Below are 15,236 nucleotides of genomic sequence, written 5' to 3' on the forward strand. Positions count from 1 at the left end.
GGTAAGCGTATAGCGTGTCACGTACGTCGGGCTACGCCTGACCCTTTTAGTGTGGGGGCGTCTTTGGCGCCTGGCTTTGGACCGAGTGCATATACTTGGACAAGTTGCAGGAAGCGCACATCTTTCTTACGCTCTGAGCCGTAGGCCCTACGTGGAGCTCACCCTTCGGCCTTAAAAAAAATGTCATCATCATCATAAATGTTAAAATTAAATCAAACCATACGGTTATAATGATACTTTCACGATTTGTTCTGCCAAAGTCGGTGCAGAGTTAGCTTAGACGGACTCTGTATCGTATCGATTAATAAATAGAAGTTATATTTTAAACTTTTCGATTCCATAAGCGCAATTACGAACATGTTTTAAAAACTATGAGTAGTATGTACCTACCTAATATAATATAATTATATTTTTTTATGATCAGCGATCAAACCCTTTCCTTTTATTTTAATAAGTATCCCATTCAATAATAATATTTGGTTTTATGAGATTAGCTTCTCTTAACATATTTTGTCAATTCTTACTTTCTCAAAATGAGACTTAAACCCACATGTTGCATATATATTATCAATCGGCTTTCAAAGCCCTTCATTTTGATACCCTACTCGATAGGTTTGCACGATATTTTTTTCTAAAGGTTGCGTAATATGGCGTATTAAGTCCGCCATATTGTTTTTATAATGACGTCACATAGCCTATGTTACCCGGGATGACGTAAGGATTCTAATGATGTATCATACGTCTAAATCGGTTAAGGCATTCAGAAGTTAAGGTGGAATAAAGAAACTCACATACATACAAACATGAACGCTGAAAACAATACACTCTTTTTGTTTGGGCAGTCGTGTAAAAAGAAATTATATTTCAATTTAAATTACAATTTATTTATTTAAAAGACAACAATGGCCCATAATGCTTAGTAACATTATAACTACAATTTTAAGGACTAAGTACATTTAGTTTTTTTTTAATATATTCAGCAAGGACTCCACAGACGTAATGTAAGAGCGTTTTTATTACATCATCTTATCTGATATCGGATGTTTACTTTTACTTTAACATGCCTGATTTAGAAATTACTGTTAGGTATATGCGGAATCCTTTCTAATCTTTTAAAACAATCTTAAATTAAGTGTTTTGTACCAAAACTTACGCAGTTTTACAAAAGTGCTCTTCCAGATTCAAAGTGGTCCAACGAACAGTTCCACCCCAATAAATTACCCAAACCGCATCCAGTGCAGTTACCAATCGAACCCAATACTTTTGGAACCGAACTATAATTAGAACGTAAAGAAAAACCCGGCTAAAATCGGAAATGTATGTTAAACGTGCATTCAGAAAGCCCTACCGCGCATATTCAGTACACCAACCAGTTAAATAGTGATCCCTGAGGCCCTACAGCGAAAACCTCTCAATCGCTCAAAAATGCAATAGCGATATAGCGATATAATTACAGATGCAGATAACAACATTTCGTTTTATCGTTTTTCGCGGTAGACCCTAATCTAATCCCCAAAACCCCCAAAAATTTGGGTTGAGTAGATTTTTTTTTTTGTTACAGACGAAATTGGTTTGCAAGACTATATTTTGTTGTGGAACTCGAGATAGTCGAGAATCCCGAGAGAGAATAATCCCGACTCGGGATCATATTATACAAGGGATGAAACTTCTTTCTATACAGAATGTTTCGTAAATTATGTAGCCGTGGTTGCCAGGTGGCAAGCCGTTTTTGTGAAGCCAAATGTGGTTTCAATCAATCATAAACCATTCTCCAGTTTGCCGGTTTAACCGCTAAACATAATGTTTTCGGTTGCGTAAATTATGAGTGCACTAATTTGTGTAGGTATGCAAAAATAAAACGCGTCAAGTGCGTTTTTGCTTGATCGACCACGAGTTTATACGTTTTGATTTTATTTTTTATGGTAGAACATGAATGTTCCAATCAACTCAAGAATCACTTATGACGAAGTTTTGAATATTACCTTTCCTGCTTTATAGCTGCTATACATACTTAAAATTGTTCTCGAAAATGGCCAAGATATGAAGTGGGTAATGCTGTAGAATTTGATTTAATTTTCGGGCTTTACCCAAAAGGCTTGGGTAAAACTAGGTATACCCAGAGTACCCAGCTAAACTTAAGTTTACTTAAATTAAGTATACCCATGTGGGTAATGCCAGAATATTAAGTAAACTTAGGTTTACCCGGGGTTACTAACCAAGCTTTTTGGGCAAAGTCCGAATATGAAATTGAAAATAATATGTGTTCGGTTTTTACCCGTACACACCTAATCTAAGTCTACCCAACGCCTGGCTAGTGGCTGGGTAATAAAAAGATAGTTCTCAAATCGGTGAAAAGTATTCAAGCTCCAACAAGGTATGTAAGTATACTATAACTACCTACTTATTGCATAAATGTTTAATTTATATTCCCACTGCCACAATTAAGTCATGTTTTCTTAACTTATTTAAGCTAATGCGTATTAGCAACATCTGTTTGGAGCGGATATAGTTTTTGCGCGCGCGCCGATTTCCGTTATACCTACCGAAATAGGTCAATATGTCACCGCTGCATCTACCAGAACATTGAAAACAAATTCTTGTTTTTCAATGTTTATTTTTAAGTCAATTTTTTTAGGTTTGCGTGAGAAAACCTGAAACAGAAACGAAAAAAAACTGAAACAGAACCGAATTTTACAAAAATATGGTTTCACCGAAATATAAAAAGAACAACCTCATTATTATAGCTAATACAGATATATAACATAAATGACAGAAATGTGCATAAGCTTAATTCCAAATTTTTTACAATCCCTTTAAACATGACACAAAAGTCACAAAACGAAATTATATTTAAAAGAATACGTAGCTAGAAAAAGAATACAACTTGCTCAAATACAACAGTATACCTATTAGGTAGATATTAAAATAAAACAGAAATTAATTAGGTCAATCGATTCAAATTTCGCGGACGAAACAAAACAAACAACCAATTCAGCGTTCCAAATAGTACGTACATACCTACCTGAATACTCTTCACACTTGTTTTTCAACAAAAAAAACTCATCAGCCTCTATTTACTCAACAAACGAAAAGTATTCAAAGCGCGCCAAACAATTTTCCGAGCCTAAAGTCTCGCGCGCCGGCAAGTGTCCTTCATTTCCCGCCATCCGGTCCCTCAGCCAACCGAAAATTGCCGCCTAAAATACGCCGGCCAATGAAACCGGTAGCCGCCTTTTTCGACCAATCAGGAGCGAGCCCGCGCTCGCGCTGCGCGTCATTGTCATATCTTGAAAATTAGTACAGCGGCGAACCCCGACGGCAAATTGACGATTTTCCGCGTTCGAGTTTTCAAAATATTCGAATGGTGAGTTTCCAACAACATTTTATCTATTTTTAATAATATATTAACTTTGGAATACGTCACATAATTTTTATTTTTCACTAAGACGGCAATATCACGCGATTTAATATGTAAAGCTACGATATCTAATTAGTTTTCGATCGAAAAAGTTACATTCATTACGCAAAAATAATAAAAAATAATAGGTACCATTGTTTTGAATATAAAGTTAAGAATAACACGTAAAATAATAAAATTCATCGCGGTACATCTACTAACTCAAATCTAGTCAGCCTTGTTTCGGCAAGATGGCGGCGGTCTTACAAGCTATTAATGTATCTTCTATCTACTGCGCACAGTTCGTTTTGACTGTATGAAAGAGCGAGACGACTATGTTTTACTCAGAAACACATCCACCGCAAGCGCCTGACTGCTTGCACACGTAACTAGACACGTCTTCTTTATTTCGTAAACAAGTCTGATTTAGTGTTGCCATTATAACAAATTATCTGAGTTCTCGGGATTTTATTTTCTAATTTTGCTGTACTTCAGATTTATTTTCTAGAACAATTTCAGAGATTACTTATATTACAAAATATAAGGAAATTTCGAATTGCTCTTCAATTATTTTTATAATATATTTTTAAAATATAAACATTAATGATATGATGAGATTCGTGGGGCATTTCTAGGAAATTAATTTACCTGCGTAAGAGGGTCAGGCTCAAAGAAATTTTGAGTTACGCTCAATTTTATAGTGATAAAATTTCACTAACTACCTAGTATGCATCGTCGTAATTAAATAGTAGGTAATTAAGACTTTAAGAGTTATCATTATTAACAAAATATGAAAATTTATTTTGGTGTTTTACCAATATGAAAATTTAATTTGGTTTTCGGGCACCCCATTGTAAATCGTCCTGATTTACATCAAGTACATTTAAGTAGATACTCATCTAGTTCAGTAATCAAAACAATATTTATTAAAGGTCTTAATGTTAAAATAAACAATATAACAAATAGGTAGGTAAGCTAAAATAGTGAATGATTCGTTGAGTTAAAATAATAAACGAATATCATGGCTCAAACCTATGCGATAAGGCAACACTCGATGGCCTCTCCTTTATCACAAAGTATGAGCGCACGCGACTTTTAAGATCGGTGGCGCCATACGGTGTCGAGAAGTGGAACTATTTCGACCGACGCCGCTAGCGCCACGCCACGCACGCGCAGCGCTGGCGACGCCTAGCGTTGCTCATTTTTTCGTCAGTCTCCGGACGTACCTCGGTCGTGCGGACGCACGTTGTTGTTTTATGACGTCGCGTGTTTTTACGAATTGTTTACGCTCACTTGCACCAACCTGAATTAGAAACTCAACTCGTGTTCTTATTAGTGCGTGATGGACCAAACATTTAGCTGCGTGCCTAGATTATTACGTCGTGTTGCGTTCAAAAACTGATTTTGACCTTGTTTACGCTAGGTGAAGAGAGCGTCGCGGATGCTATCAGAGAAGTGTGTTCGCGCTGTGTTTGGTGGTGGACTCAGTCGGCTAGAAGAGATGTCAGCGTTAAGCGTGAGAGCGCCCGGCCTGCAGACGACCTCCGTGCTGGACACGAGGTCGTTGCGGGTCCGAGGTGTCACCACGCTCGAGGGAGTGAGAAGAAACCTATTCGGCTGCACCGATAGGGAAGAAAATAGAAAGTTTGTCGAGCGGGAGTTGGCGAGACAGTTGGAGCTGGACAGCCAGAGATGGGGTTTCGATTTCGCGAACGAGCAACCTCTGCCGGGCCCTCAGAGGTTCGCGTGGTCGCTAGTGCCGGCGTCGGCGGTCCCGGCGGCCCTCAGAAGAGCACCCATGGCCATGGCGCCGCCTAAGCCCAGTGCACCATCGCAAGAATCGCCTACGAAATTATCGAGCCCCGAGAGCGGCAAGACGCAGAAGAGAATAACAGGTCAGTTTATCTTAAAATAATTGCATCTTGTTTTTTTTTATCTCTTATCACTATGCAGTTTATTACGGGCTTGGGAGAAAAACTTGTTTATAGGTGCATAAATGTTGTTTTACTGCGATAATAAATCAAAACTAAGATAGGTATCCAAGGTTGTATCTCGTATTATTAATATTTATTTAATGTCAAGTCGAATGCCGTAGCCGCGACGATGCGCCTGCGTTGGCGTCGTTAGTCTAGCCTAGCTAGTTAATGATGACTACTTGAATAGGACTCTTTTATGACTCTGTTCATTGTTCAGTACCTCGTTAGTATAAGTGCACTGTTGAATTAGGCCTGTTTATGATGTCCTTATTTTAGCGAGGCTGGTACCTACTTGATGCAGAATTCTGATTAGACATAAAAGTCTTTCGCTTTAACTGGTCCGTAATATATGTTGTTAATGCAAGTTAGGCGTATGAGAGGGGAACTTTTTTAGCTAATCTTTGATTTGGTTCATTCAACCCTCGAAACTTGATCTCAGTCGCCCCTTAAATGAGTCAAATGGCATTTTTTTGACCATCAAGGTGTCAATGAATTCATTTAGGGAGCAAGGAAGTCCATTATTCTTTCATTACTTACCTTGCAATTAAAAATTAAGATTAAGCGCAAATCTTTTCTTAGTTAATTTTTAATGGAGTTTTTTCTTAACTTTTTAACTAAAGGGGACATTTTGAGGTAAAAAATATATTAACCCGCTTATTTAAAAATGACTGTTCTAAAATTTCAAAGACGTTTGCATACCTATTTGTTCATTGTTAAGCAAAACAAATTAATGAGAGTGTGACCATATGCCTGGGTTCATAATATATTTGACCTAGTTATATTGTTTTGACATCCAGATACGTTCGCCTCCCACATTTGTCCCATTTTAGACTGCACATGTGTGCGTGAAAAGTTGAAAACAACGCGGTGCGCGAACGCATATGTCGCTATTAGTTAGCGTGTTTACTATTAAATGAACTACCGGGAGTACTATGTATAGATTGTTTGACACTAATTGAAAAAAAAAACTAGGTAGGTTTTAACTTTTTAATGAGGTTTGTAAAGTTGATATTTTTTTTAATTAGGTAGGTATTATGAAGCAACAATACTTATGGTACCTAGTTAAATACCTACATTCTAATTACACAAAAGTACAACATCGCTTAGTTATAATTAGGCTTAGAGAACTGTTATTCAAATAAAATATTTATAAACTAAATAAATAATAACTAACAAAACAAAATTTGACTTAAATGTCTTAAATTAAATGGATAAATAGGTAGACCTCTACAAGTTTCATTTACATACCTACTTGAAAAAAATATTTTAAACACTCAAAACAAAACGTACTTTAACACCGCCATTTGTATAGTTATAAAAATAAATAAGCCAATTATTTTTATCTTACTCCTACTAGGTAACCTATAACATTTTATCAAATTAATTATTTTGAGATACGTATAAAAGTAGTAAGCTAATCTATACGTGCACTTATATAACTATAATTTACTATAACCATTCACGCACGTTTATTTGTTTAGTAAATTATCAATAATGTGCTCGCTCGCCCAATTCACGCGATTTGGCTGCGTAAGAATTAAGATAGATGATTTTTTTTAATGCCATAAAAACGTAGGAACTCGTATGACGGATACGCCCTTTAAAATCAAACGCGTATTTACGATAGATCAGTCTAGCTATTTCAAAAGGTCGTAAAGGCGTAGAAACTCATGACGCTTACGGCATTTTTAAATGGATCGGGTTGCATCGACGCCGACGCCGCGTCAGCGCGCATGCGTGCTAGTGATGCGCTCTTCGCAATATGGCGACGGTTTTTTTACGTCATTGTAGGACGTTGAACGTACGTTACGTACGTCCTGTTTTTTTTTGTCAGAGGTGGAGGTAATTCTCATTGGATACTGCCAGCCCGGTTTTGGCAGCATGCCCGACTCAGCTGGGATTGCTCCCGCCACCTACGGACTAACCCTCCACCCTGTACAGTGTTATGTTTTCGAAAACGAGGCGCTAAGAGGTATACAATACACACGGTATAATAACATTGGTAAATGTGTAGAAAATAAAGTTTAATTATGACACGGCGTATGACAAGTTAACATGTATATTAACTATAATACCTCTAAGAATTGAATCCTCATGATTGAAGCGAAATGTATAAAGTTTATAAAGAAATAGTGACAATAAAATTAAAATTACAATAGCCTAAGTAATAACTACCTACGTGATATTTCAATACCATTGTGAGGATTGCACGTCACGTACATATTACACAGGTAGCTACCCAATCAAATTGAAATCATTCATCATGCCCACTTGTCTGGCAAATTGACTGTAGGTATTACATACACAAGAATGCACGTATGTTCCGTACGAAACGGTCGCCAAACCGCTTGAGGTAGGTCGTAACGACTCAGGATGCTACAACATTACACAACTTGTAAAAAACGCACAACATTTAGTACCTAAATTGAGTTCAATACTTTTTGTCTAAATTTAAATCTTTAAGATGGTGTCATGATGAGTATTGTTAAAAGCGAGAATCGGACCAGTTGTGACAAAGACTATATTGTAAACTTTTTTTCGCTTTACTAGTGGGCCGTTAGTTACGTTTACGTCTCATTGTTTTTTTTTTTCAATCGTATCTCGAACCGAGCGTGGTAAGTGACATTTAAATCAGGTCATACGCCCAAGCTATTGCCTATTTTGTTGACATTAAAATCGGTTGCATGTTGCATTGGGCCTAGCAGATGCAATGACTTCCTAAGATTTTACAAGGAGCTCTCAAGGGTCACAAATTCTATTGTCTGAAACTGACCAACTGTAAGAACAACGCAGGGGTTCCTTAAATAACCGGGTCACCTATTTCTATCCCTTTTCTATGACATAATTACACATTTGGTCCTCTAGAAGTCGTTGAACCCAAATGTTTTGAGTTTCTGTGAACGTAAGTGGACGAAACAGCGGGGGTTATTCTAATGGGTAGAATTAGAAATTGTTGCAATTCGCGAACGGCTTTGCGTCAGTTGGTGGTCAAGTAATTGCTTTACTTGAAATTTTATAATACCCTAAAGGGTTTGAATCCGTGAGGATTGAATTTCATCTTCAGAATTACAATTATACCTGGCAGTTATGAATGTAACACGCCAGATTATTTTAGACTTTTGTTAGCAGAAATCTTACCTTGGGTGGACATTCAATTTAAGTATGTATGTATGTACTAGATTAAAAAAAATCCAGTAGGTATCGCAGACATAGGTATTTCGTTGTTTAAATCAATAATAAAGCTTGGATAGTTTGTCATAAACCACATATCTTCATCCTATTTTAATAAGACAGGACAAATTCTGTTAATAAAATGAAATACCTAAATAACATTTCCCCATATTCATAATTTCACTAAGGGAGCTCGCCCCAATAAATCGGCTGACGTGCATAAATCAACAGCGCGCAACAATACCGTGCACTTTCCTCACAAAAGTCGTATACTCCCTCAAACGTTATACACTCATACGCCCTTTTGACAAATAATACACCGGCGCGTGCGCGCCCTCGCGGACACTAACGGTCGTATTGATTTTCTAACTGTCACTTTCACCGACAATACCTATTGTTGTTTTGGTTTGCTATCCCTCTGAATTGTCTCCTACGTTTTGGTTGACATTGTGTCATTTTAGGTATAGGTACTTTCGTGACCCTATTGGCATTCAAATAGGACACCTTTCCTATTCCTTTTGGCGTGTAGACGCCTTAAGTTGAACTTGACAAGAATTGGATAGTAGGATGGTGATAAGCAATAATGTGTTAACCCGCAGTAATTAATAACATGTCAACTAAAAAAAAAATACGCTGAAAGTTGACATTATCTTTATTGCAAAATGAATGTGAGTTGACACATTTTTGCTAAACAGCATCCAGTATCGATCATCGATAGTTTCAGATGTGCTAATTTAACAATTCTAAAAACATTTATTATATGAAAGTTCTAAAATTTATTTTTACGAGGACAGTGATGAAAACCCGACATTGTTTTTCCTCCGGATGTGTGATGAAATTGATGAATTAGCGAATACTGCCAACATTCAAGGGAAATAAATATATCCCCTTGAATCATCTCATTTAGGTTGGAAAATTTATGTGACCATTATTTAGTTTATAATACTTTATTCTATAATCATTTGTAAATCCCAACATTCCACACCGAGCAGCTCCGCAAAAAGAAAGTCGCGTTACACTCTGATAAACCGTCAAAAAATTTCGACACAGCGCGATGCGGGCTAAACAAAAAAGGTGTTCACACGTGTTCTGAATTTGAACATATTAACAGATCTCGTAACGGCCGTATCGATCGCCACGCATCTGCGTTTACGCCACCCCAACACTACAAAAATAAATTAAAAGGGAGTAACAGTATAGGGGCCGTAATGACGCTTAAGCTCTTTTGAAACTAAAGCAAAACTGTCCGGGGGAGAAATTCCCTATCCCCCAACTATCCTAAATCGTCATCTGTGTTGACTACGAGATCGATTTCAACACGCAACTGCAACGCTGATGACCTCTAACGAAACGGTCGTTCACTTTTTAGTGGCCAATTGCCCAATGAATAAATCTCCTTGCATGATTCGGTCAAATTTTCATGTTTGCGCGCTGTTGTAAAAATTTGCTTCAATGTCAATTTATGAGTCAGAGGACGAATATATGCAACAACGTGGAATTCATGCTACGTCGATAAGTTTAGTCAAACCCAAGGAATCGTTAATATCTAAAACACCTGCCTTGCTTCTCTGGGTCTGGAAAGCAAACAAACCATTGGCTTATCTCTACAAGCCAGACAATTGAACAATTCCCATTACTTGCACTTGTTAAATGCTAAATTGTAGCAGGCACCGACACGAAACTAATGGAAGTAAGTACGTTACAGTTCTCACGTTGCCTACCCTCAGGAAGGAAGATATGGTTCAATGCCTCTAACGACTCCTAGCGATAAAAAATCTTCGTTTCTTGTTCAAGTTAATGCCTGTGGGATATGCATCCTGGCAGCAAAAAACAGAATCCAGTGTAGCTAGGGCTAGGACATGCCTAACCAACTAGTTATGCATTAATTATGTTAATGCATCCCTATAAAAATACATGTAAGTACATATTTTTAATTGAACTCATGGGTGTTCAATATCAATAATTTAATTCAAAAGTTGACAGGTAAAATAATTACCCGTCTAGACGTAGTCAAATCGTTAACATATGAGAATGAAGAAGACATTCAAATGACCCAAGTAAAGACGCATAAATTCATTTACGGAATTGAGACAAACGGTATCGTTTAAGACGGTACTAGAATTGGATCAAGGGCGAAATACACCGATGGCGTAAGAGGCAATTATGTACTTTATCTATTGTACCAGACCAGAGTTACTCGTCTTCGATTATGCTGAAAGATGATGCAACTCGCATTTTAAATGAGGATTCTGGTGGGTAAAGTTTGAAGTTAGTTTGCGGATTAACAATTTTTATTTCCGTTTTAAAAAAAAGCCCTAAAAAAGGCTAATTTTATTCTGCCCTACATTAAACAACAATCAGATGCAAAAAGTTAATTTGAAACATGTAGAAGAAACAGGGCATGCTTAAGCTCTTAAGAGATCGTTTTCGAGCGCGATATTTCCACACATCGTTGGTTTCAAATTCCAGCATTATCTGATCTTAGTCTAGCAGAACCGGCCAGAAATATTATTACGAGACTTTCCGATTTCTGTCTTAACATTAACATTTAGCTTACACAAATACATACAAACAGCTCTAAAGTAATACGAAAATGCAATGATATTCGCTCAATCACAAGAGTGCAAGTTTTAATCACGTTTGTGATAACATCTTTTTATAACTTTCTTCGTCCCCTTGAGAATTAATTGGGTATTTAACGTACGCGTCTGTCGTAAAAACTGATAAGAATGTCACGGTTGAGGCGTCCCGAAGGTTTGATGGGAACGGCGGTCACCGCAGACCGTAAAATCTAATCACTAGATTTCAAACAGGGAAAGTGACGGTTGGAACTTTTGATTTCTACGTACGTTTTGTCTCTCACTCAAGGTTTTGTTTCCACGAAACCATTTCTTTCATCTTTGATCGTTCCTTACGTGAACTGCTTAAGACAATAACTCGCTCAATCCCTTCCACATAATCTGTGTTCACTGACAAATAAATACCAACTAGGTATCTTCAAGCAAAAATGTTGAAAGAAAGGAAGAACAACCCTCTGGTCATTGGTTTTTTCTTCGTTTCAGGTGAGACTACGCTGATTAGTTTTGTAAAAGTAAATGCTTTCGGTAGCATCGCCGACTGATAATAGCCCCAAATTCCCATGCTAGTTTGTTTAGGGTGTATCGATAACTGTAATTTCCCAATAAGGTTTGTACCGATCAGTGGACCCTTTAATTGCTATCAGCAATATATCACCCTTGTTAAACGGTTTCCCACGATAGATGCACGTGGTAAATGGGAAGTAAAGTACGTCAACGGTTGACCGCTCTGTAAAATGTTAATTTAACAGCATTAATAACGAATGCCAGCAACGCAGAGATCCGCACTGCAAATTCCCTCAAAACAAAATATGGAAACACCCCAGCAGTTTTCACTAAGGAGATTGTTATGATAGCGATGGCATTTACTACAATAAACCAACGTCATAATGATAAGTTGACAACCACGGTCGGTCTGACTAGAGTTCAAGTCCACGATTGAAAAAAAAGAAGATTATAATCTCTATAAAATAATGTCAATTTAATGGATTCAAATGAGAATATACCTATAGCCTGTAGCTCCGGGTGATACTACTTCAAACGCTGACCCTTGACATTTTCTGCGAGTCCATATTTAGCAATGCGAAGGGGGATTTTTTTATTTTTTGCTGTGGATCAATAAATAATTACAACTTTCAACCCCGTGCGAACTTGACCTTAATAAAAATGCCTGATACGCGGGATCGCGTGATCGCTGCCAGTTTTTATCAAATAAAAAACAAACTTCAAATCAATCCAATTCAATTATATTAACGTCTACAACACAAAACGAAAATCCCCATATTTTGACAAAGCCCCTCAATCAGATTCAATAAACGCCTGCTGATTGTTTTAAATGGAACTCGTCAATTTCAATTTAAACGCGTGCCAGATTTACGACAGGCGGCAGGCAACACATTTGCAACTGAAAATTTTGAAGGTCAGTCAACTTGAGCAATATGGCCGATTTCAGAAGCTGAAATTTAAATAAAAACGGTAATGTTCCGCCCGCTGCGCCCGCGCCGAACAGCTGTGGGGTCGCTGCAGTTTTTTAAAACCAACGGTCAAAATGCTCTATTGTTTTTATATTCGTTAGACACCACACCACATTTCTATTTATAGATATTAGTCATATTAGGTATATTAAAATCGTTCATTCTCGGCGCGGATGTATGTTAACTGAAGAAGTCGCGATTCAGTTTTTTAAAGCAAAATCTGTCAATTAATGTTAGACCCTTTTCATTAGGAAATGTCATTGTCCTTTGTTTGTATTGACGACATTTTGTCAACTGTCCCAAAATTTACGGAAGTCTATAACGACTTGTGCGTGGGAACGACGCCTCACATAATTATACGTGTCGCAATGTCCCTTCTAAGTGCCTCTTGGCTTGCGTGAGCTTCCCTTTGCGTTTGATTCGGCGACAGATTTCGAGCATTCCCACCAACCTTAACGACTTAATGACTCCCTTAAATTTTGAAACACTGAAAGATCGTATCTTTTAAACCTACCGAGTCTAAGACCTTGGCCTGAGCCAGTCGGCCTTACGTGAGAACGATTTAATTAACTGCACTTTACCTTCAAGCGTTCATTTTTAAATAGCACAGAAAGTGAAAACAGAACATAATTATGTAAATTAAATTCCTTGGCTCCATACAATTTGTTGTCCAACAAAAGAAGGGCGTGGAAATGCGTGATGTATTACTAGATTATTCAGTCGATTTATAAACTTGAGAACATTAGTGATCTCGTATTTCAATGAGAAAAGGCCACTCGAGAGTTGGTCGGATTAGACGGTTCGATTCGACTTACATTTCAATGAATCCTTTATTGTTGTGCTGACATATGGCTGACACACTTAATATTCTATTGTGGATGACCGAGGCGTTACGCAACTGAAAATCAAAGGCGTATTATTAGAGACGTTAGATATTACTGTGACAATGAGTGGTCACGAAGAGTTAAATAGAAAGTCAGGCTAAGACCCAATATTTAGAATGTTAGACTGCAAGATAGGCCACAGTGCCCACAATGTAATGTGAACGTGCTCTAAGTGAAAAAAAGAAAGCCCAACCAAACTCAGGAAATTCAAAAGTAAAGCTCACGCCATTGAACTATCATGTCGTTGTCAAGTAAACCAAATTCTAAGTACAGAGCAAACAGGCCCTCCATCGACAGGCCCTTGAATTTCAAAATGTTTGCCCAAGCCTGTTTGTCCAAGATCCAGAGAGAAAGTCAAGTAGGCGACGAGTGCGTGGGCCCGAAACAAGTTCTAGAGGTTTCAGAAGTCTCAGTGAAGGAGTAATGGTTTTTGTTGGTTACATAATTTTTTAAGCAACTCAACTCCCTCCCCAACTCAAGTACCTCCATCTTACAGAAAGCCACTCCCATTAATTACACTTAACTTACAGTGGAGTGTAGGCCTGATGTGCAGTTTTAGGTGCGGGAATTATTTCGTGTGTTTATAACTTTGTTTATTGTAATATAGTTACCAAACCATGAATTAAAAATAGGTAGCTTCAAATGTGCTTAGAAATGTTAAAATAGTATCTGTATTTATATTTAGTTTTAACCTATTTTTTGGCTAGTGTTTACATTCTTGTATCCAAAACCCCGGGGTATGCTGACGATGCTCTGACAGCGAGTTGCATGTCTCTTTAAGGTTTTAAAAGCTTTTAACATGGTATATAGGTACATCTGATGCGAGTTGTATCCTCAGGCGGCCGCTTGTGTCACCGTGGTAAAAAAGGGGTCAGAAGCCCCTGTGTGTGACGTGTGAACTTTAGCTCCGATACGGTCGATAATGGACCTCTCGGCGACACTCCATTCTTCTTGACGACTCAACTGACACAAATGTCCCGTCCATCACCCGAGGTGATGGATACCTTTCGATGAATGGTAAATTTATGTTAATATCTGATTGAAATGTTAATTCCCCATAATTATGACGACTCTTGAGTCCAACTGAATAAACAGTCATTGCTCATTCTCAGTATTTTTCTACGGATTTTAGTACAATGTTGCATCTGCGTGTAATACAACGCTTATTGTCATCAGCAATTAAACCTTTTAAAACTTTATTACATAATTGTATCGTTCGATTTATCTTAATTGCTTTAAACAAAACCACAAACGTAAACGCAGTTATCTACACACGGGCCGTGTGTACTATGGTAATGCTTCCTTGAAATGTAAATACATAGTTTACACAGACATAATGAATAATTAAGCAGTCCATATTCGGGCTCGTTTTAAGAAATTCTTGACAAACATACAACATAATGAGCATTCTAAATGCCTCGGCTAACAAACCCTTTGACCTGTCGCGCTGTGACACCATTTCTCAGTCAGTGATTGATCAAAATGTACCAAAGATACAAAGAACTCAAACGTGACTGAAGAGATGCATCTCCCACTCACAAACTTACAAAAGATCTTCGAAATAATAGAAGCCACGACAATGAAAATACGCATTGTCGAGATAAAATTAATATTTCATGCTATTCTTATAAAGATAAGAATTATGATATTGAGTTACCATCTGAATTTTAAATTTGTTTGTATTTTGATGCGTCTGGTGCAAGGAGTTATATAATGAAGCTAATTGTGTGTGAACGAACTATTTATACGGAACAGAA

The 15,236-nt window shown here is 37.5% G+C and overlaps 1 protein-coding gene across 1 annotated transcript in view; it reads left to right on the plus strand.

The window, feature by feature from the left end:
* The first annotated feature begins 3,269 nt into the window (after positions 1-3,269).
* The window catches only part of LOC134794939 (uncharacterized), a 36,122-nt gene continuing 24,155 nt past the window's right edge, over positions 3,270-15,236 (plus strand). The window contains exons 1-2 of the mRNA XM_063766808.1: positions 3,270-3,364; positions 4,821-5,292. Of these exons, the coding sequence (XP_063622878.1) occupies positions 3,362-3,364; positions 4,821-5,292 (475 nt within the window). The 5' untranslated portion in view covers positions 3,270-3,361. The remainder of the gene's footprint in view (positions 3,365-4,820; positions 5,293-15,236) is intronic.

The sequence above is a fragment of the Cydia splendana genome, chromosome 11, assembly GCF_910591565.1.
Source record: "Cydia splendana chromosome 11, ilCydSple1.2, whole genome shotgun sequence".
Classification (NCBI taxonomy): Eukaryota; Metazoa; Arthropoda; class Insecta; order Lepidoptera; family Tortricidae; genus Cydia; species Cydia splendana.